The 21,124-nt window shown below is 31.9% G+C and overlaps 3 protein-coding genes and 1 pseudogene across 3 annotated transcripts; all 4 read left to right on the top strand.

Annotated features, from left to right (window-relative positions):
* The first annotated feature begins 7,753 nt into the window (after positions 1-7,753).
* LOC115993939 (major allergen Pru ar 1-like) lies at positions 7,754-8,772 on the top strand. Its single transcript, XM_031117942.1, has 2 exons — positions 7,754-8,085; positions 8,296-8,772. The coding sequence occupies exons 1-2, from the start codon at positions 7,902-7,904 to the stop codon at positions 8,592-8,594; spliced, it is 483 nt and encodes a 160-aa protein (XP_030973802.1). The 5' UTR covers positions 7,754-7,901; the 3' UTR covers positions 8,595-8,772.
* A 4,069-nt stretch (positions 8,773-12,841) lies between these two features.
* On the top strand, positions 12,842-13,584 carry LOC115951021 (annotated as a pseudogene).
* Positions 13,585-16,010: 2,426 nt separating this feature from the next.
* Positions 16,011-16,923, top strand: LOC115949603 (major allergen Pru ar 1-like). The gene is made up of 2 exons (XM_031066883.1): positions 16,011-16,293; positions 16,506-16,923. The coding sequence occupies exons 1-2, from the start codon at positions 16,110-16,112 to the stop codon at positions 16,799-16,801; spliced, it is 480 nt and encodes a 159-aa protein (XP_030922743.1). The 5' UTR covers positions 16,011-16,109; the 3' UTR covers positions 16,802-16,923.
* A 3,241-nt stretch (positions 16,924-20,164) lies between these two features.
* On the top strand, positions 20,165-21,124 carry LOC115950703 (major allergen Pru av 1-like). The gene is made up of 2 exons (XM_031067930.1): positions 20,165-20,408; positions 20,615-21,124. The coding sequence occupies exons 1-2, from the start codon at positions 20,225-20,227 to the stop codon at positions 20,911-20,913; spliced, it is 483 nt and encodes a 160-aa protein (XP_030923790.1). The 5' UTR covers positions 20,165-20,224; the 3' UTR covers positions 20,914-21,124.

The following is a 21,124-nucleotide window of genomic DNA, read 5'->3' as shown; positions in this document are numbered from 1 at the left end:
ATGGATAAGTCTCATGCTTCCTTGTCTTCACTAATATTTCAGCAAGTTCACCAACTCCCTGAAGCTCTAAAAGCAAGTAATTGTTACACATATCAAAATTTTAATTTTGAAGTTGAGAGCCAAGTGCCAAGATATCTGTCCCAAGAAAATCAGATGGATAGAATTTTGCTAGACGTATCAACTTTTCCTTATCAAAAGCCACAAATGAATTACTTGGACTCAAGCAAGCCATATAAAGTAGCAAATCGGTATTCGTCTATGAAAAACGATTGTTAAGCTCTTGAAGTTGCAAATCTATGACTGTGTAGAATAGTTCAACACATTAATGATGTAAATTTGTATTTTGTTGGGTATTGTGTCGTGACCTCCCACTAACTACAAATATTCATCCATGTTTAAGATAGGAATATCATGTGTGGTACAAAATTAAGATACTTCAGTCAATAAAGATATTCATTCATCATCTCTCATCACTTGCAATCGTTGCTTAGACACTTTAACAAGATCTATAGCATTTACTATATCTTGATTTTTTTTTTTTTTTTTGGCAATGCTATTGACAACTCATTTGTGATCCCTAAAATGTTTTTCATCAAGTGTAGAGCAAAGACAAATTCAAAAGATAGAATTGACCTCATAATAGATCGAGCTTCAACTTTTTGGTCGAAGAGGCCATCTTCTTCAGTAATCTCAAGTACATCAACAAAAGCAAAGAACATCAAAATCAAGTTGAGAATAGTCTCATAATATGATCCCCAACGTGTATCACCAGGACGTTTAAGATTTGTCTCTTGATTTAAACCTTTCCCACTTTTACGTACACATTTCTCTAATTCTTCTTTAATTTTGGCAAATTGTGCATCTCAAAGAGCATCTCCTCTTTTACAAAAACCTCCAACAATAGTTACTAAATTACTAACCATATAAAAAAAATTCAACAATGTTAATGTGATTTTTAGCAACGACAACAAGAGTCAATTGAAGTTAATGAGCAAAACAATAGACCTAAAATGTTGACTTATTCTTTTTCAAAATTAAATATTTGAGACCATTGATATCACCTTGCATATTACTAGTCCAGTCATAACCTTGCCCACATAGTTTCAATAAACTCAAATTATATTCACAAAATAAACATTCAATAGCATATTTGAGTGACAAAGCGGTGGTACTTGCTACATGTACAATACCAAGGAACCGCTCTATAATAATTCATTTTTTGTTCACATAACGAAGAACGAGGGCTATTTGCTCTTTCACTGAGATATCACGTGACTCATCAACTAATATTGAAAAGAACCCATTGTCAAGATCCTTGATAATGGCTTTGGATGTTTCACATGCAATTGTATTCACAATATCTTTTTGAATTTCATGGTGGGTAAGCTTGCAATTTTTTAGAGCTTTTTGCAACACTTCATTGATAGATTCATTGTGATCCCCCAAAAATTGTAGAAGCTCAAGGAAATTTCCTTTATCACTTGAACCTTGAGATTCATCGTGACCACGAAAGGCTAATCTCCAGCATAAAAGGAATTTTATGCAATCAACTATTGCATTTAATTGAACCTGATATTCAATTTTATCTTGATTTGATTGCTTAACAAAAACACTTTGAATGTGTTTCTTTTCCTTCATTAGATCTTCACTATTCTTGACAGCTTAGTTATGAGCACTATTAACTCCTCCAACATAGGAATTTAACTTCTCTTTCTGATTTCAAAGTTTGAATCCCTTCGTTACAAAAGTCTCACCTCCTCCTTGCTTATCAAAATCTTGCCCAAATTGGTAGTAATATAAACAAAATACTGCATCCTTGTCTATACTATAGTCTAACCACTTTCTATTTACATACCATTCAGATCTAAATCGATGGGGCCTTTTAGAAAAATCTATTAGAGGGTAATCATGGTTTTGGAGAATAGGTTGACAAAGGACTTTTTGTAAATAAAATCTTGTTATTTCATCATGATTATTAGGATGATAAGATGATATCTTTTCTCATATCCCAGGATCTGAAGGAAGATTTTCTAAGTTAAAGTTAACATGAATTTGCTTAGAAGACGAAGATGAATCTTACATAGGAGATGAATCTTGAGCACGTGGTTTTCTTATCAAATATTTGTTCATAATTCTAGTAAAAGAATAAACAATAAACTATAAGTTCATTTGAAATATTGATAAAATTATTAATTATTGTTTTTTAGTTGTTTCATTAATTTGTTTGTCTTTTATAAACTATAATTTGTTGTATTGTTGTTTCATTAATTATAAAATTATTAATTGTTGTTTAGCCTAACATAATTTAATTTGTTTGTCTTTTATAATGTTTTGGTTAATTAAATTATTTATTATTGTTGTTTAGTTGCTTCATTATTTTTCTTTACTAACTGCTAGTAGTCTAGCACACACCCCACTGTGCAGTAGCACACACCCCATTGTGCATTAGCACACACTCCATGTGCATTATTCACGGCTCAACCCACTGTCTAGTGCTTAACATAATTTAATTTTTGTCTTTTATAATGTATTGGTTAGCCTTTACTCCCTTTGCATGCCTTTACTTCCCTAATTCAAATATCCCACTTCACGGCCACATGGCCCCCATCCACCCCCCACTCAATAGGCAAGAGTCACAAGAGCCAATTAGGTAAATTCACAATACACAAAAAGACAAACTCACCAACGGATAAAGTCAAAATAGGGGCAAATAAAGTTATAAAGTAAAGCTGTAAAGGCAATTACAATTCAAAGAGAAAGAGAGAGAATCAGATAAAGAGAGAGAGAGTCTCATTTCAGTTCAAAGAGAAAGAGAGAGAGAGAGCTCTGCTCTTACTCTCAGACCATAGCAAACCCAAAGATGTAAGAGAGAAAGTATAAAGAATTGAAATACCTTTGAGGGAAGCCTGAGGGGCAGCACTACAACAGCACGTCGAGGCGAGGACTCAAGGCCAAGCGTTGACGTCGCGAGCAAAGCAATCTCTGGTCTGATCAGACCAATCTCCGATCTCTGATACCCGATGTGCTCTGTTGCTTGAGTTTGAGGCCTAATGCAATGACTGATGTGCTCTATTGCTTGAGTTTGAGGCAGAGGCGCCATCGCGCGACTCGTGCCGATGTGCTTGGTCTATTAGTCGTTAATGAGGTTTTTTTCCTTTAGGTTAGGATTTCTGATTTCAGTTTTGCTTTACCATTTGATCAATCGGCGGACGTGAATTGGGTTTTGGTTTTTTTTTTTTTTTTTTTGAGTATCCGTTTGGGTTGGCCCGGTTGGGTATTTAGTTAATAAAAATTTAATTATTTTGATTTAAATATATGTTTGGGGTTAGTTTTGTTTAGGATTAATGTTGGGTTTTTTTCACCTGGGGTAGGCTTGCTATGTTACAATTTTATTTATTTATTTTAGATTTTAGTTCAAAATTTTTTTTTGGGGGCTTTTTCTTTTTGCTTGAAAGTAGAACAAATAATCCACCAAAATTTAATTTTATTGGCAAAAAAAAAAAAAAAAAAACTGAGGGTGTTCTTAAATTTTTTTTGAAAGGTAGACAAATAAAAAATTTTAAATTATTATATATAAATTTGTTTTTTTCAGGTCAGGGTGGTCCTGAACATGGCGCTACCCTAGATCTGAGGACAAATTCGGAGGCGAAATTAGAAAATTGAGAGATCGTTGAGACTTGGGACAATTGGTAGAGAGCTTTTTATGAAGTTTTCTAGCCATTGATGATGGGGCAATAGGAGCACTCTTATCAAGATTCTAGGCGGATAATTAGAATGTATATAACAATCAACATTCAAATGGCTAGGAATGATGTAGGTAATATTAACTAAATTACATTTTACAAGAATAGTAATATATGGTAGGATGATAAAGCATGCATGCACAATTTACTAAATGAAAATCTGATTTTTTTTATTGCAAAAAAAAAAAAAAAAAAAAAAAAAAAAAAAAAAAAAAAAAACACAGATTCCATAACTTGAGCGGCACAAAGAGAGATTCCACCAGCCTACTGCCTACTGCCTACTGCCGAAATCTTTACTAGTAAAGTTTTGATTATATTCCTATTTAAATACAATATCATGGTTCTAGTCAATTACAATCATCTATGTTTCTATTTGCCACCCTCCATACACCAATCTTCTATTGGGAAGATAAATATCTTGGGAAGCTTCCTTGCATAATTAATATAACATATAAAGACACTTTATCTCAAGTAAGCATTCTTCATATTATCTAAGAATAAGTCAATCAAATGACCAAACATTTACTAATATCATACTCAAGTTCACTTTTTCTCCCAAGTTCACAACTGGTGGTTCTTGAAGAGCATGGGTGATGGAGGTTGGCTGTGTTCTTGAAGAGCAAGAGAAGGCTGTAGTGGCAACGGAAGAGGTGGGCTCAGCTAAAGACACAACCCTCTCTTTGCCCTAAGGGCCCAGCCAAGCTTTTCCAGAGAGGAGCTATTATGGTCATGCTGAGCTTCTAGCTTAAGGGAATGCAATGGGCTAATTGAAAATAAACATTTGGGTTTTGGGTGAAAGCTCACTGTTATTAATACTAAAGCTAGTTTAGATCGCCCAATTTTTAAATTACAGCTTAATTGTTTTTAATCTACTCAATTAAATGCGGAATAAGAGTAATCAATACGCAATCAACTGGGACTACTACCTAATGCATGGGTATACATAATTGACAATTAATTATAAAACACAAGGAGTAAAGGGAAGAGAGAAGTAAACACAAGATAACACCATGATGTGTTATCAAAGAGAAAAGCTGAAGTGCTTGGCATAAAAACCTCTCTACGGCGCTCCATGCTGAATCGATCTACTAGTAAATAAGTTGGAGTACAAAGATAACAATATAAACCCTCCAAGCGTAGACTACGCTCTGTACTTAGACCCTCCGAGTCTCAGCTACCAACGGGCTTCACCAAGCTTTGTCTTCATTAACTTTTCGTATCTTGCAATTATCACCAATTACATCCATAATAGAATGGCATGACCTAATACTTCCTAAAAGCTCCAAAACAACTCACAACACTCAGAATTGGTGTGGTTTGTGTTTGGGCTAAGAACCTCTCAAAAGATATGGAATTAGAGAGAAAAGAGAGTAAATAAAACTAAGAGAAATGTGTAGAGGATTGTAGTTTTGCAATCTCTAACTCTCAAATGGATTTCTAGGGTCTTCTCTCTAAAACTCTCCTTACAATTTCGTGGGCAATGTGGGTTTTTATAGTGTAGGTAAAGAAATGAGGAATGCACAAAAAAAAAAAAAAATAGTCTGTCAGTGTATCTTGTGGGTTGGCCAAGTTGCTAGACACTCGCAAACATACCTGACACTTGAGTCGTTTGAACTTCCTTATGTGCTCCTCACATGGCTTTTCGCGGGTTGCACCAGTCGCGAGCCAATCGTGAGATACTCTATCTTCACAGTTCTTCACCAATTTCTACACTAAGCCCTTCACATTTGATCCTACAAAAATATAGGGAAATGATTGAAGAAATACAATCAAATTTGACACCTTACAACTTTACATTGGGTATTAATGGGTTTTTGAAAGGGAAGTCGAAAGAGGAAAATCTATATTAATATGATAAAACAATCTTCTAATTTCACCCTCACTTTCCCTAAGCATCCACAATTTACACTATTTAGGTTTTGATGTTAAACTAAAATTGTGTTTATAAGGCATTATTTCTGTAACAAGAACACTATTGTATTTTTGTGTTAGAGATATCCAAAACTTAAAATTTTGGATGTTTGATATCTAAATTGCTATGTAGAATTGATATACTGTTTCTAAGACACGATTTCCATATAACAAGAATTCTATTAAATTTTTTGCTTTAGTGATATCTAAACCTTAAAGATTTGGATGTTTGATATCCAAACTGATATGTAGAATTGAAATTATGTTTTAAGACTCGTTTCTAAATAACATGAATGATATTGAATTTTTGCCTTAATGGTGGTTGTTTAATATCCAAACCCATATTTGAATTGAGATGGTGTTTCTAAGACACGACTTCTATATAAAATGAAGAATTTTTGCCTTAGAGATATCCAAACTGATTTGTAGAATTGAAATAGTGTTTCTAAGACACCATTTTTCTATAACATGAATTCTGTTGAATTTTTACGTTAAACTTTTTTGATGTGGTACTGGTATATGATATATTCATTGGCCGTTGGACTAAAACTTGCACACCACTTCATTGCATGACTCACTCCTTCAATAGTAAGTAGGCTTAAGTCAAAATAGTTATTGGGAGGAAAAATTAGACCTCTTAAATGATTTTACAACAAAATTGATAATCAACTTGTTAAATTAATTCTTCCTAAAAAAAAAAAAAAAAACATTGTTAAATTAATCATGCCACGACCTTTTGAAATTTCCAATTTCTTGATGTAGTTTTATTGTATTGAAACTGCCTCATTTTGATTTTACTTGGCATTTAAGGGCAATGTCTTCTTTTTTTTTTGAGGGAAGGATCCGAAAAATCCAAATTTTTACCCTGAACTTGCAATTTAACCTTTTCATTTATTCGTTCCGCCAAAAAAATAAAAAAATAAAAAAATCCTTTTCGTTTAATTTTGTTCTCGATTTATGAAAGCATAGAAGATAATAATAAAATAAATAAACCACTGGATGAATAGAAATATATATATATATATATATATATATATTTATATTTATATATTTTGTAACTGGACATAACCATTTGATGTGAAAAATTAAAATATTAGAATAAAAATATTTTCTAATATTACTGAAAACAAAAGGCTACGTGGGCCATGAAATATGCTGGCGAGCGCCAGCCTTTGTTGAATGAAAGTCGGTCTTCTTCATTTTATTTTATTTTTTAATTTTTTTTTTCCCTTCGAATGGAAGATAAAGGAAAGTCGGTCTTCTATTGGCATTCACATTAGTGGACCATAATTTTAGTTATTTGATACTATCAAAAATTACTTTATTTATTTTATTTTTTTATTTTTCAAAACATTTAATATCAGTGGTTTTATTTTAGCTTTCAACATAATAAAATAATATAAATAATATAATAAAATAATATATCTACTACAATAAACAACAATCATAACCATAACTGCCCGCTACAGCCTCCGCAACCATAAGTCTTGGATATTTGTTTTTTCTTTTTTTATTTCAGAAGAAAGTCTTAAATATTACATTCTAAAAAAAAAAAAAAAAAGTCTTAAATATTAGAATATTGCAAAACGACAAAATGTGTATTCATTTTTTTTTTTTTTTTTTGGTTGAGAATGAAAATGGGTATTATTCAATTGTCAATTTCTATATACGCCAATAATTTTTATAAACCAAAAAAAGGGGAAAAAGAAAGAATGAGTTTTTAGTTTTTACCTTCCAAACACATGAAAATCCTAAAAATGCAGGGTTAATAAAACACTTGTATCAAATGACCTCACTTTAGCCACTAAGCGCAGAAAGTACTTTGTATTATAACAATCCAAGTACTAAAATTTCACATGGTTTGGTTTTGATAGCAGCTTGTACTTTAATATTCAGCAAATAGTTGTGGTTAGCAACAACATTTGGAATCAATTGGGTTATTTTAATTAAAACAATTTCTAAAGTTGCTTTCTTCGACTATAAATTATTACAAATTTCATTCATTGGAAATTATTATTCAATTTTCATAGTGGGAACATCTAAAATAAATAAATCGGAACTACCGGAAATTCTTTGATCTACTATGGACACTTTCATACCAGGTGACCTTGAGCCTACTCCTCACTCTATAAAAGCTACCCTCTAATCCTCTAGTACTCACATCTCTCACATCTTCAAAGCTCATCAAAACACTCCTCAATAGTTAATTTTTTTCTTTGATCACTACAAAACTCTTTTAAAGTCATCATGGGTGTCTTCACTTATGAATCTGAGAACACCTCTGTTATCCCCCCGGCTAGGCTTTTCAAGGCCTTTGTCCTAGATGCCGACAACCTCATCCCAAAAGTTGCACCACAGGCCATTAAATCCACTGAAATAATTGAAGGAAATGGAGGACCTGGAACCATCAAGAAGATTACCTTCGGTGAAGGTAAGCTTCAATATTAATATCTAAGATGTTATTTGATGGTATTTAAAAGTACTTTTGAGTGAAATTTACATAGCAAATTACCATATGTGACCACAAGATATATAAAAGTCCAAATCTACAAACATCATATTAGATTTTTTTTTTTTTTTTTTGAGGGGCATTTTTGGCATATGATAGTAAAGAAGTAACAAATCTTGTCCATATTTGCAGGCAGCCAATTCAAATATGTAAAGCACAGGGTTGATGAAGTTAACCATGAACACTTTACATTTGCGTACAGTGTGATTGAAGGTGATGCTTTGTCTGACATACTAGAAAAAATTTCCTATCAGACCAAGATTGTGGCAAGCCCTGATGGAGGATCCATCTTGAAGAGCACCAGCAAGTACCACACAAAGGGTGACCATGAGATCAAGGAGGAGCAAGTCAAGGCTGGTAAAGAAAAGGCCTCTGGACTTTTCAAGGCTGTTGAGGGCTACCTCTTGGCACACCCTGATCTCTACAACTAAACCTTGTGTTTATTTTTGTGGCAATTCAGGCTGTCGCTTTTTTTTTTTTTTTTTTTTTTTTTTGGAGTCTAGTCAAGATTTGCTAATTTGGCTTGCTAATAAAGAAGTTTGTGGTTGTGATTATCAGCTACCTTGTGAAATTCAAGTTGAAAAATTGGAAAGTGAGAGTTGTGTAATAGTTTCAATGCATATATATATATATATATATATATATATATAATGAGAATGAATCATGGTATTGATTACAAATCGTGAGTGCATTCATTTCTCTGGGGAAGTTCAAATAAAGATAATAAATACCAAGGTTTGAACAATTTAAACATCTTTGACATTTAGGTGCAGAGCTCTGCTTTGCAGCACTTAATAATAATACATAAATCATGATTTCCAAGCTAGTATTAGCTATGAAACTAGTTGGCCCAAGAAGTATCCGTAAATCATGATATCCACACTATTGATCACTAAACTAAGTACTCAAAAACTTGCAAGGTCAAGTCAAGGTGGTACTGAATTTACTGATAGATGGGGAACAAGATTTCTCTCCAAACTTATATTTTTTTATTAGATGTGAATTTTTAAAATCTAACCGTTGAATTGCATGCTTCTTATGTTATTAACATGTAGATCAAATTTTATTCAAATTGGATATTATTTACTATTCAATCAAAAAAATTATTTTTTATACACAATTTTAGATTATAAAAACTTGAAATTTAAATATTTAAATGGTGACATAGCAATTGATCTTTGATTTTCTTGGAATTTTGTGAGCGTGAATGATATTATAAGAACATATAATCCAACAGTTAGATTTTTAAAATTCACACTCAATATAAAAATACACTTTTATATTGAGGAATTTGAATGGTAGTTTGGAGAGAAACATTTTTTATTAGGAGGAGTAGCATTTTGTTAAGAGTACACCATTTACCATATCTTTAAAATAAAGTAGATGTTTGTTTAAAAATAAATAAATAAATAAAGTAGATGTCAATTCGTTGTCGGTTGATTGATTAAAAATTTCATTGCAAAGCAGGACTTTATATCAACTTGTATTAAAGTTAAAATAAGAAATTGCTTAGAAGATGAGGCTGGCTTCTAGAAATTTGGCCAGGTCTGATTCCTATCCAAAAGAGAGGAAAAGCCTCTGTAGAGTGAAGACAAAAGCAATGCAACTGATCACTTACTCCATCCTTCCATTACATCTGATATTCACTTTTACGAGTAGGGCATGAAATGTTACTATCAGTGATGTGATTCTAGGACACTTGTTACCGCAGAGGGAGAAACAGAAACTACTCGTGTTTGTACAAGAGAGTTCCAAATTGACATGAATGTTTTAGTTGTCAAATTATGTGTATCATATTCACCTTTCGCAAATTTGAGGTTCAAAACACACTGTTAATGTTGATCTTAAGCCATTGTCTTATCACTTAACCAAAAAAGCAGAGACTAAATACCATAAATTATACTTGACAGCAGTATCCAAAAAAATCCCTTCAGTTTTGTAAATGAATGATAATAATTAAACTTTGTAATACACTCAACATATCTAGGGGTATTGACATGTTAGTCAACCATTGGAGAGGTCCCAATAAAGTTATCTAATGTATTAAAATCGAAAGATAGATTCAATGTATGTGGATAGGTTTTATCACATAACCTGTCTAGGTGCATTGATCCAAAATTTTCAGTAAGATAACCAAGTAGATTGCCCTGGCCTCTTTTCATAGTTAAAGCCATTAGCAAGATAGTAATTGTAGGGAAATTTAGACACTAGTTGATAGAATTAAATAGTTTTGAGGCCAAAGTTATTAATTAGATATATTATGAACAATCCTAAGTTAAACAAACAAACATCAATATCATGCATAACGGAATAGTAAATAAAACAATGTTAAGTTCTAAGTAATTAGGAACTAATGTATTAAAACTTCATTTTGTATGTTGCCAAACCATGATCAAAATAGGTTTAGTCTTGTTTTAGACTAGCTCAAAGTATAGGCCTTTTATGTAAAGTTGGAATCGAGTTACTGCAGATTGAGTGTGCAATTCTGTCTGGCTTGATCAATCGAGAATTAGACTCAATCGATCGAAAGTCGTACAGATTGTTTTTTCTGCAGAATTTCCAACTCAGCCTTAAGCCCATATGACGTGTAGGGTTTTATATTTTGCCCTAGGTATAAAAGGGAAACCCTAGCCATATTTTTTATGTTGCTCCTTATGCTGTGTGTGTAAATCTTTTTTGAGATTTAGAGGTGTTTACCTTCACACATACTTAGGGTTTCCAAGATTCAAGATTATGTCAAGAACTTAGTGATCATTCAGTTGCTGCATTCAAGAAGCTTAAAGATACATAACCTGGTGTGCTTGTACTTGCTGGGAATCCAAGAAAGAAGTAGTCCGTGAACTCAAAGTTGTCACGTGGTCGTGGTAGTAAGTTTCCTACTCGAGATAGCAATAGGATGTTAGTTGTCTAAGTCGCTATTGTGTAAACTTTAATTCTTTTATAGTAGATTCAAGTTTACCTTGAGGATAGTTAGGTTAAATCCTCCCCATATTTTTACCGGTTTGGTTTCCTGGGTCATCATATCTTTGTATTCTTTATTTTCTGCACTTTACATTGATATGATAATTTTGTGTTAACCTAGATCTGATAATTTGATTAAATAATCACTTAGCTAAATACCTAGGTTAATCTAGTTGTGTTTTAAGGGATTTAAAAAAAAAAAACAAACAAACAAGATATGATAACTTAGGAAAACTAGTGAAACATATTAGTTTCATGGTTAAAAAAACTGAGAGGGAAACCTTCACAAAAAACAATCCACTATAATAATGAGAAGTTTAAGATCTAGTGCAAAACATTCCCTAGACTCTACAATTCTATTAGATAAAGTTACAGTAAAAACCTTTTATCGCATTAGAACTTTTGAACTCTTCAACATATGAATGCCTTCATAGATGACACACCCAAAATTATAATCAAAACCTCAGACTGACACCAAGAAATTCTTGATAGTCGGTGTGGTTGCTACTTGCTATGACTTTAGGTTTTTCATCAATAGAATTTCATAATTACTTGAAACTCACTGGTATGATGAAATTGAGAGAATTTTTTTACAAAAACCCTAGCCACACAAATGGAGTTTTTCTCTCTCTAAAAATCCTTCTAATAGATGGGTTATAATGTCCTTTAAACACTAGTTCAAACGGATCTCGAATCGGGCTTGAAACGGACAAGTTATGGGTTTTTACGCATTGTTGATTTTCGTTGAAACGCGAAACTTGATATATCGAGAGTTATCAAGAGTACTATCAAGATGTATCAAACTTGCTATTGATCAGACCGAAAGTGGCCTAGAGGGCTCGATGTATTGAGAAGTATTGAGGAGGTATCGAGGCATATGCTGAACATTCACTTTTCTTAAACTTTTCTTGAGCAGACTTTGTGTCATAATCTTGATATTCAATTACAACTTTAAGATATATTAAAATTCAATTAAAGACACATAATTAGGCCTGTTTGACAATACCAAAATAAATGGACCTTACGGTAATGACTATGATAACTTTCAGAGTAACTACTACCAATCATAATACAGTTTGTTGATTTATATCATCATCTCTATTAATTGATATATATATATATTTTTTAATTTATGTTTTTATTAGGTAAAAATATAAAACTGACCCTCTAACTTTTAGCCTTTGTCATTTTAGTTCTCTAACTTTGAGTTTTGTCATTTCAATTCTCTAAGTTTCAAGTTTTGTCAATGTAGTATTCTGTTAGGTATCAATTACTTCTCCCGTTAAGTTTGGCCTTTTTTATTATTATTATTATTATTTTTTAAATAATTTTCGTAATTAAAAGAAAATGAAAAGAAAAAAACTGTTAAAAAAAAAAAAAAAATGTAAGGGGAACAACGTTGTTCCGCTTCCCGTAAAATCAAAACCGGAAAACGGAAAATTCTCGATCTCTCTCTCTCAAATCCACCATCATATATGCATTATGCTTTAAAGCAGACAACCACCAAACATGGAGCTTTCTCTCTCTAAAACCAGAAGAGAAAGTCTCTGTTCTTCTTCGTTGCTTCTATCAAGTAAGGTTTTTTCTATAAGATTCAAGTTTAATCTCTATTTCCTCATCGTTTTCGTCACTTTGATCTATATCTGAAGTTTCGATTTCAAAGAAATCTTATTATTCTGTTATTTTTTTTCAATTTTGTATAACAAAAGCTGTAAATAATGAAACGGAAATCATTTTCTCTGTGATTCTTATCAACAGGAAAAGTAGTAGTTCAAGAACTGAAAAAAAAAAAAAAAAAAAAAAAAAAAAAATGCAAACCGACTCGTCGTCGAGCAACGTCACTGCGAACACCATGTCCGCCTCGCCGTTCAAGTGGCAACTATTCCACCTAAACAATGTCGTTTACAACTCTCTCTACTCTCCTTCGACCTACTCCTCCGACTCGGTGAATTCAAACTCAGTCTCCAACTCCAACTCCAACTCCAACTCCGACTCCAACCGCCTATACCACTCTCAGACCCTACAGGAGCAATAGGAGATCGTGAACAGGAATTTGCTGTACCTCACTTGCCTTCGCGAGGCAACCGGAGAAGTGGAGGCTCTCCGCCAAGAGAACAGCCACTTCCACGTCGTCAACCGCGAGCTCAACAAGCAACTCAGCCTCCTCATCCACGCTTTGCTCCGCTCCTCCGCCACCTCCAACGACTTCACCACTGCCATGTTGTTTTCTACTCTCGATGCCGCGTTTCGAAGGTTGAGAATCGAAGGAGTTGGAGGAGGAATGAACGAAGGAAGCGATCACGATCAGATCCCCTAGGATGACATGGCGGCAGTGCCAGATCTGATTAAGAGTCCGACGAGCGTGATTGAGAGCGGAAGGCTCCAGAACGCTGACGTGGAGCCTTCCGCTGAGGATGACTATCGGATTTGATGATCTTGAGAAAAATGAACATTTATCTGGCTGAGGATGAAGACTGAAAGGGGACCTTCCATGTTTTTGTTTTTGTTTTTTTTTTTTTTTTTTTTTTTTTTTTTTTTTTTTTCAGCTTTTTTTATTTTCTTTTAATTACAAAAATTATGTTAAAAAAAAAAGGGCCAAACTTAACGGTAGCAATAACTTAGACCTAACAGAATACTACATTGACAAAAATTAAAATTTAGAGAACTGAAATGACAAAACTGAAAATTAGAGGACTGAAATAACAAAAACTAAAAATTAAATGGTCAATTTTACATTTTTACCTTTTTATTATTATACTTAACATAGACACTTTGAGTCTGGAGCTACCAATTAAGATTAAGATGTTGAAATGAACCATCCTATGATATTTAACATCAAATGTTTAGTTTTTGCTTCTTAGCAAAAGATAAAATAAAATGAATTCTTATTTCAATATATGTTTTTTCTTTTATAAGTCAATATATGTTATTTATAAGGGGGTATTTTTACCCCATAATTCATATCCTATGTATCCATTCATCGATTTCAATGACGCATAGATTTGGCAACTATGACAGTGTGATATAAAATATTTTTACAATAGTAAAGTCACTTAATATGGTTGGTGTATAATAAAAAGTAAAATAATACTACAAACATAAACTATTTTACAACATTTTTACAAACTGTGGATATTGTTTTAGCATTTTCTAAATATTTATTGTAAGTAAAAATGTGATGTTAATGATTGGCCCATATTAGAACTAGTAAGAATTTGTCACATCAGCAGATTGTAAAAATGTTGTAAAATAGTTTGTATATGTAGCATTAGTCTAAAAAGTATTAGCCACAACTATATTATTAGGCAATATTTTTAAAATCAAAACTCTTTTTTAATAACATTAGGATCACAATTTAATACCTTGATAAATTGTGGAAAAAAAAATATTATGAAAATTAGTATTACTTTAATTGAATTATTAAAAAAAATATTATAAAAATATTCCTATGGGTTTTCGTGAAATAACAAAAACTAAAAATTAAATGGTCAATTTTACATTTTTACCTTTTTATTATTATACTTAACATAGACACTTTGAGTCTGGAGCTACCAATTAAGATTAAGATGTTGAAATGAACCATCCTATGATATTTAACATCAAATGTTTAGTTTTTGCTTCTTAGCAAAAGATAAAATAAAATGAATTCTTATTTCAATATATGTTTTTTCTTTTATAAGTCAATATATGTTATTTATAAGGGGGTATTTTTACCCCATAATTCATATCCTATGTATCCATTCATCGATTTCAATGACGCATAGATTTGGCAACTATGACAGTGTGATATAAAATATTTTTACAATAGTAAAGTCACTTAATATGGTTGGTGTATAATAAAAAGTAAAATAATACTACAAACATAAACTATTTTACAACATTTTTACAAACTGTGGATATTGTTTTAGCATTTTCTAAATATTTATTGTAAGTAAAAATGTGATGTTAATGATTGGCCCATATTAGAACTAGTAAGAATTTGTCACATCAGCAGATTGTAAAAATGTTGTAAAATAGTTTGTATATGTAGCATTAGTCTAAAAAGTATTAGCCACAACTATATTATTAGGCAATATTTTTAAAATCAAAACTCTTTTTTAATAACATTAGGATCACAATTTAATACCTTGATAAATTGTGGAAAAAAAAATATTATGAAAATTAGTATTACTTTAATTGAATTATTAAAAAAAATATTATAAAAATATTCCTATGGGTTTTCGTGACCCATATTGTTGGTCATTTTATTCAACTTGATTTCAATCAAATACAAACTTTTTCTTTTTTTTGGTTGAGAATGATCAAATAGAAACTTGACAAACGTGATGTGTCAAATTTGTATTTTATTGCCAATAAAATACTTGCTTCTAAATGAGTTGTCTTTGCTTTGGCAAACTAGGATCCTGTAAAGAATAGATTTCTCCTTAAAAAAATTTATAAAAAAAGAAAAAGAAAAAAGAACTTGTGAAGAAAAATTATTACCTTCACAATCCACACTCCTTATACATCCATATTTTTCACATGGTGTGCGTAAAGAATAAATAATTTTGATTTGAAACAATCTTGGTCCTTCACTAATATATAAGCAAAAATCCAGATTTTCCAATTTAGGTTTATGAAATGGTCAATGAATCTTGTCTTCAATCGTAAGACCGCCTATGCTTTCGTATTCCAGGTGCTCCACTAATAACTCCTCCAGGATTATCACAAGAGTTATGGTACAACTAGTTTTCCTCCAAACTATACCTAAAATAAATCTAGAAATGCGGAAAATTTCACAATTGTTTTTATAACTGTTGACGTGATCCATTGTGATTGATATGTTGAAACTTTCATCCCAGGTAACCTTGAGCCTCCTTATCACTCTATAAAAGCTACCCTCTACTCCTTCAGTACTCACATCTCTCTCATCCTCAAAGCTCATCAAAACGCTCCTTATAGTTCACATTTTTCCTTTAATCACTACAAAATTCTTTTAAGTCATCATGGGTGTCTTCACTCATGAATCTCAGGAAACCTCAGTTATTCCCCCAGCTAGGCTTTTCAAGGCCTTTATCCTTGATTCTGACAACCTCATCCAAAAGGTTCTACCACAGGCCATTAAGTCCACTGAAATAATTGAAGGAAATGGAGGACCTGGAACCATCAAGAAGATTACCTTTGGCGAAGGTCAGCTTCAATATTAATATCTAAGATGTAATTTGATGGTATTTAGAAGTACATTTGAGTGAAATATACAAAGAAAATTACTATATGTGACCACAAGATGTAAACAAGTCCAAAACTACAAACAAGATATTAGATTATTATTATTATTATTATTTTGGGGTTTCTTGGCAGATGGTAGTAAAGAAGTAACAAATCTTGTCTATATTTTGCAGCCAGCAAATTCAAATATGCAAAGCACAGGATTGATGCGCTTGACCCTGAAAACTGTACATATACCTTTAGTGTGATTGAAGGTGATGCTTTGACTGACATGGAAAGTCTTTCTACTGAGATCAAGTGTGTGGCAAGCCCTGATGGAGGATCCATCATGAAGAGCACCACCAAGTACCAGCCAAAGGGTGACTTTCAGCTCAAGGAGGAACATATCCAGGCTGCTATAGAAAAGGCCACTGGACTTTTCAAGGCTGTTGAGGCCTACCTCGTGGCACACCCTGATCTCTACAAGTAAACCTTGTGTTTATATTGGTGTGTCCCATTGGCAGTTCAGGTTGCGGCTTTTTCTTTTTCTATTTTTGTCGAGTCAAAATTTGTTCTTTGGTTTGCTAATAAAGAAGTTTGTGGTTGTCATTATCTGCTACCTTGTGAAGTTCAAGTTGAAAATTTTGGAAGTGAATAATGTGTGATTTTTTCAATAAATATATATAATGAGAATGAATCATTGTATTGCTTACAAATTGTGAGTGCATTTATTTCTCTTAGGAAATCCAAACAAAAAATTTAATTTCCAAGTTTGAACAATTTAAACATCTTTGACATTTAATTAGGTGCAGAGTGCATTGCAGCACGAAATAATAATACATAAATAATGATTTCCAAGCTATTAGCAATGAAACTTGTTGGCCCAAGAAATATCCGTAAATCATGATTTCAACACTATTGATCACTAAAATTAGTACTCAAATATTTGCAAGGTCAAGTCATGGTGGTACTAATAAGTTACTAACAGATTATGAGGAGCAGCATTTTGTTATAATATTTTCCAGGACTTAAGATCAACTTGTATTAAAGTTCAAAATATGAAATTGCTTAGAATATGAGCCCGGCTTCTAGAAATTTGGCTAGGTTTCATCCCTATTCCAAAGAGAAGAAAATTCCTGTAAACTGTAAAGGCAAAAGCAATGTAACTGATCACTTACTCCACTACTCCTTAAAATCTAATGCAAAATGCACTCAACCATCCATTACATCCGATATTCACTTTTTTAGAGTAGAGAATGAAACGTTCCTACCAGTGATGTGATTCTAGGACACTTGCTATCGCAAAGGAAGAAACTACACTTGTTTACATCAAAAGAGTTCCAAATTGACATGATTTTTTTGGTTGTGAAATCATGTGTATCATCATATTCACCTTTCACAAATTTAAGGTTCAAAACTTACTGTTAATGTTGAATATCATAAGCCCATGGTCTTATCACTTAACCAAAAAAAGAGAGGACAATACCATAAATTATACCTGACAAAATAGTACCCCAAAATTCCCTCCAATTTTGTAAATGAATGATAATAATTAAACTTTGTAACACACCCAACTTCATGAGGATCCCAAATAGGAGAAATCCCTTAAATAGTAGTGTGTGTGTGTATATATATATATATATATATATTATAAGATTAGTAATCTAAAAACTCCTAACTTTTAGCTAAATTAAAAAATAAAAAAAATTCTCAACCTCCACATTTCTCTCCTATGTTAGTTGTCAAGTACTAATATAACTTTTTCTTTTTGAAAAAAAAAAAAAAAACTGCTTTTTTTTCCCCCACAAACGTACCATTTCTTTTTTATCACTAAACTGTTTTTTTCTCACCTCCACGTTTCTCTCTCACATTAGTAATCATATAGTAATATAACTTCTTCTTCAAACAAAAAATAAAATAAAACTGCCATGAGTAAAATGTGTAAACCCAAAAAATAAAAAATAAAAAATAAACTTTTTTTGCTTGTGTAGATGAGGCTAGTGTGTGCCTCTATATATATATATATATATATATATATATATATGAGTTAATCGGCCTTTGTTATTATACATTTATGTCGATTTCAATGACGTATAGATTGACAAGTATGACAGTGTGATGTTTCAAGAATGATGGAGATATGCATTACAAATGAATGAGGAAGTTTAAACTTTTAAGATATAAAATATTTTCAGAATTGTAAAGTAGCTTAATATGATTGGGATATAATAAAAATAGTATTAGCAACATCTCTTAGACAATATTATTACAATCACAACTCTTCTTTAATAATATTACAATTACAATTGATTACCTTCATATATTGTGGAAAAAAAAAAATTATGAAACATAACATTACTTTAAATGAATTATGAAAAAAATATTATAAAAATATTCTTATGGGTTTTTGTGACGCATATTGTTGGTCATTTTCAACCTGATTTCAATAAAATACAGATTTGACAAATGTGATGTGTCAAATTTGTATTTTATTACCAGTAAAATACTTGCTTCTAAATGAGTTGTCATTGCTTGGCAAACTAGGATCCCGTGAAAGAAATATTATTACCTTCACAGAATGTCGATTCGTATTTGTGGTACTAAAAAGTTACTTCCTCCGTTCTACTTTATTTATCTTCTATTTTATTTTGAAATATCCTAAAATATTATTCTGTTTCTAAAAATAAAAATCATTAATTTACTAATATTTCTATTATACCCATATTTTATTAATAATTTAATTTTTTTAATAAATTTATTTAAGGGTAGTTTTGGAAATTTATACATTTTTAAAAGGTAGACAAGACAATAAATGATGTTCCCTTAAAAAATTTGACTTTTCAAACAGGACAAACAAAGTGGGACGAAGGGAGTATATTACTATTTTTAGCTTCACCAAATATCAAAATGCGACCATATTGGTGGAGTCAAAGCCATATTTTTTGGCTCCACAACTACAGCGTATAGCTACTTTTAGCTATGCATTATAGTTGATATGTAAAAAAATAATAATAATAAAAAATTATTAAATTGTTGTATTCACATTGCTTTTTAATTTTTTTTTTTTTTTAAAAAAAATCTCTTTTGGTTTTGTTCAAACAGCTTTTTAATGAATTTTTTTTATATTATTTTAATCAAATAGCTAAAAATTTAGATCTATTGATATTGGATGTATTGTAAAGTGAGAAGGTAAAATAAATAAAATAACTTTTTGTAGAGTCATATTGCTAAATTTATGACTCCACCAAATTGAATGCTAGTATAAAATTTGTACATCAAATATATCTACATTTTTTTAGAACATCCATACTTTTCACATGGTGTGCCGTGTGCGTAAAGAATAGATAATTTTGATTTGAAACAGTTCTTGGTCTTTTACTAATATATGAGCAAACACCCATATTTACCTATTTAGCTTTCTCTTCCTTTTTTTTTCCTTTTTTTTTTTTTTTTTTTTGGAGAATAGATTTACCTATTTAGTTTGATGACATGGTCAATGAATCCTGTCTTCAATCGTAAGACCACCTATGCTTTCGTATTCCAAGTGCTCCATTGATAACTCCAACAGGATTATCACAAGACATATGGTACAACTAGTTTTTCTCCAGACTATACCTAAAATAAATTTAGAAATGCGAAAATTTTCCCAATTTTTTCACAATCTGTTGTGGTTGATACGTAATAAAGATAAATAATGTTAATAATAGACTCGTGTGAAATAAATACTAGAATTTCACATGGTTTTGACTATAAAGTATTATTGAAACTTTCATGCCAGGTAACCTTGAGCCTCCTCCTCACTCTATAAAAGCTGCCCTCTACTCCTTTAGTACTGACATCTTCAAAGCTCATCAAAACGCTCCTTATTGTTCACATTTTTCTTTGTTCACTTTCAAAACTCTTTTAAGTCATCATGGGTGTCTTCACTCATGAATCTCAGGGAACCTCAGCTATCCCCCCAGCTAGGCTTTTCAAGGCCTTTATCCTTGATGGTGACAACCTCATCCCAAAGGTTGTACCACAGGCCGTTAAGTCCGTTGAAAGAATTGAAGGAAATGGAGGACCTGGAACCATCAGGAAGATTACCTTTGGCGAAGGTCAGCTTCAAGCCTTCAATATTAATATCTGAGATGTAAGATGGTCTTTAAAAGTAAATTTGAGTGAAATATACAAAGAAAATTACTATATGTAACCACAAGATGTAAACAATTCCAAAACTAAAAACAAGATATTAGATTTTTTTTTTTTTGGTTTCTTGGCATATGATATTTAAGAAGTAATAAATCTTGTCTATATTTTGCAGGCAGCAAATATAAATATGGAAAACACAGGATTGATGTGATGGACCCTGAACACTATACATGTTGTTTTAGTGTGATTGAAGGTGATGGTTTGTCTGACAATATAGAGAATATTTCTACTGAGACCAAGATTGTGGCAAGCCCTGATGGAGGATCCATCGTGAAGAGGACCAGCAAGTACCAGACAAAGGGTGACTTTCAGCTCACGGAGGAGCACTTCCAGGGTGGTAAAGAAAGGGCCACTATGATCTTCAAGGGTATTGAGACCTACCTCGTGGCACACCCTGATCTCTACAACTAAACCTTGTGTTTATTATGCTGGTGTGTCCCATTGGCAGTTCATCAGGTTGCGGCCTTTTCTTTTTCTATTTGTGTCTAGTCAAAATTTGTTCTTTGGCTTGCTAATTAAGAAGTTTGTGGTGGTCATTATATGCTACCTTATGAAGTTCTCAAGTAGAAAAATTAGGAAGCGAATAATTTGTAATTTTTTCAATAAATATACATAATGAGAA

Source organism: Quercus lobata, chromosome 6 (assembly GCF_001633185.2).
Source record: "Quercus lobata isolate SW786 chromosome 6, ValleyOak3.0 Primary Assembly, whole genome shotgun sequence".
Classification (NCBI taxonomy): Eukaryota; Viridiplantae; Streptophyta; class Magnoliopsida; order Fagales; family Fagaceae; genus Quercus; species Quercus lobata.
Note: the sequence above shows the minus strand (reverse complement) of the source record. Positions and strands in the feature narration are given on the sequence as shown.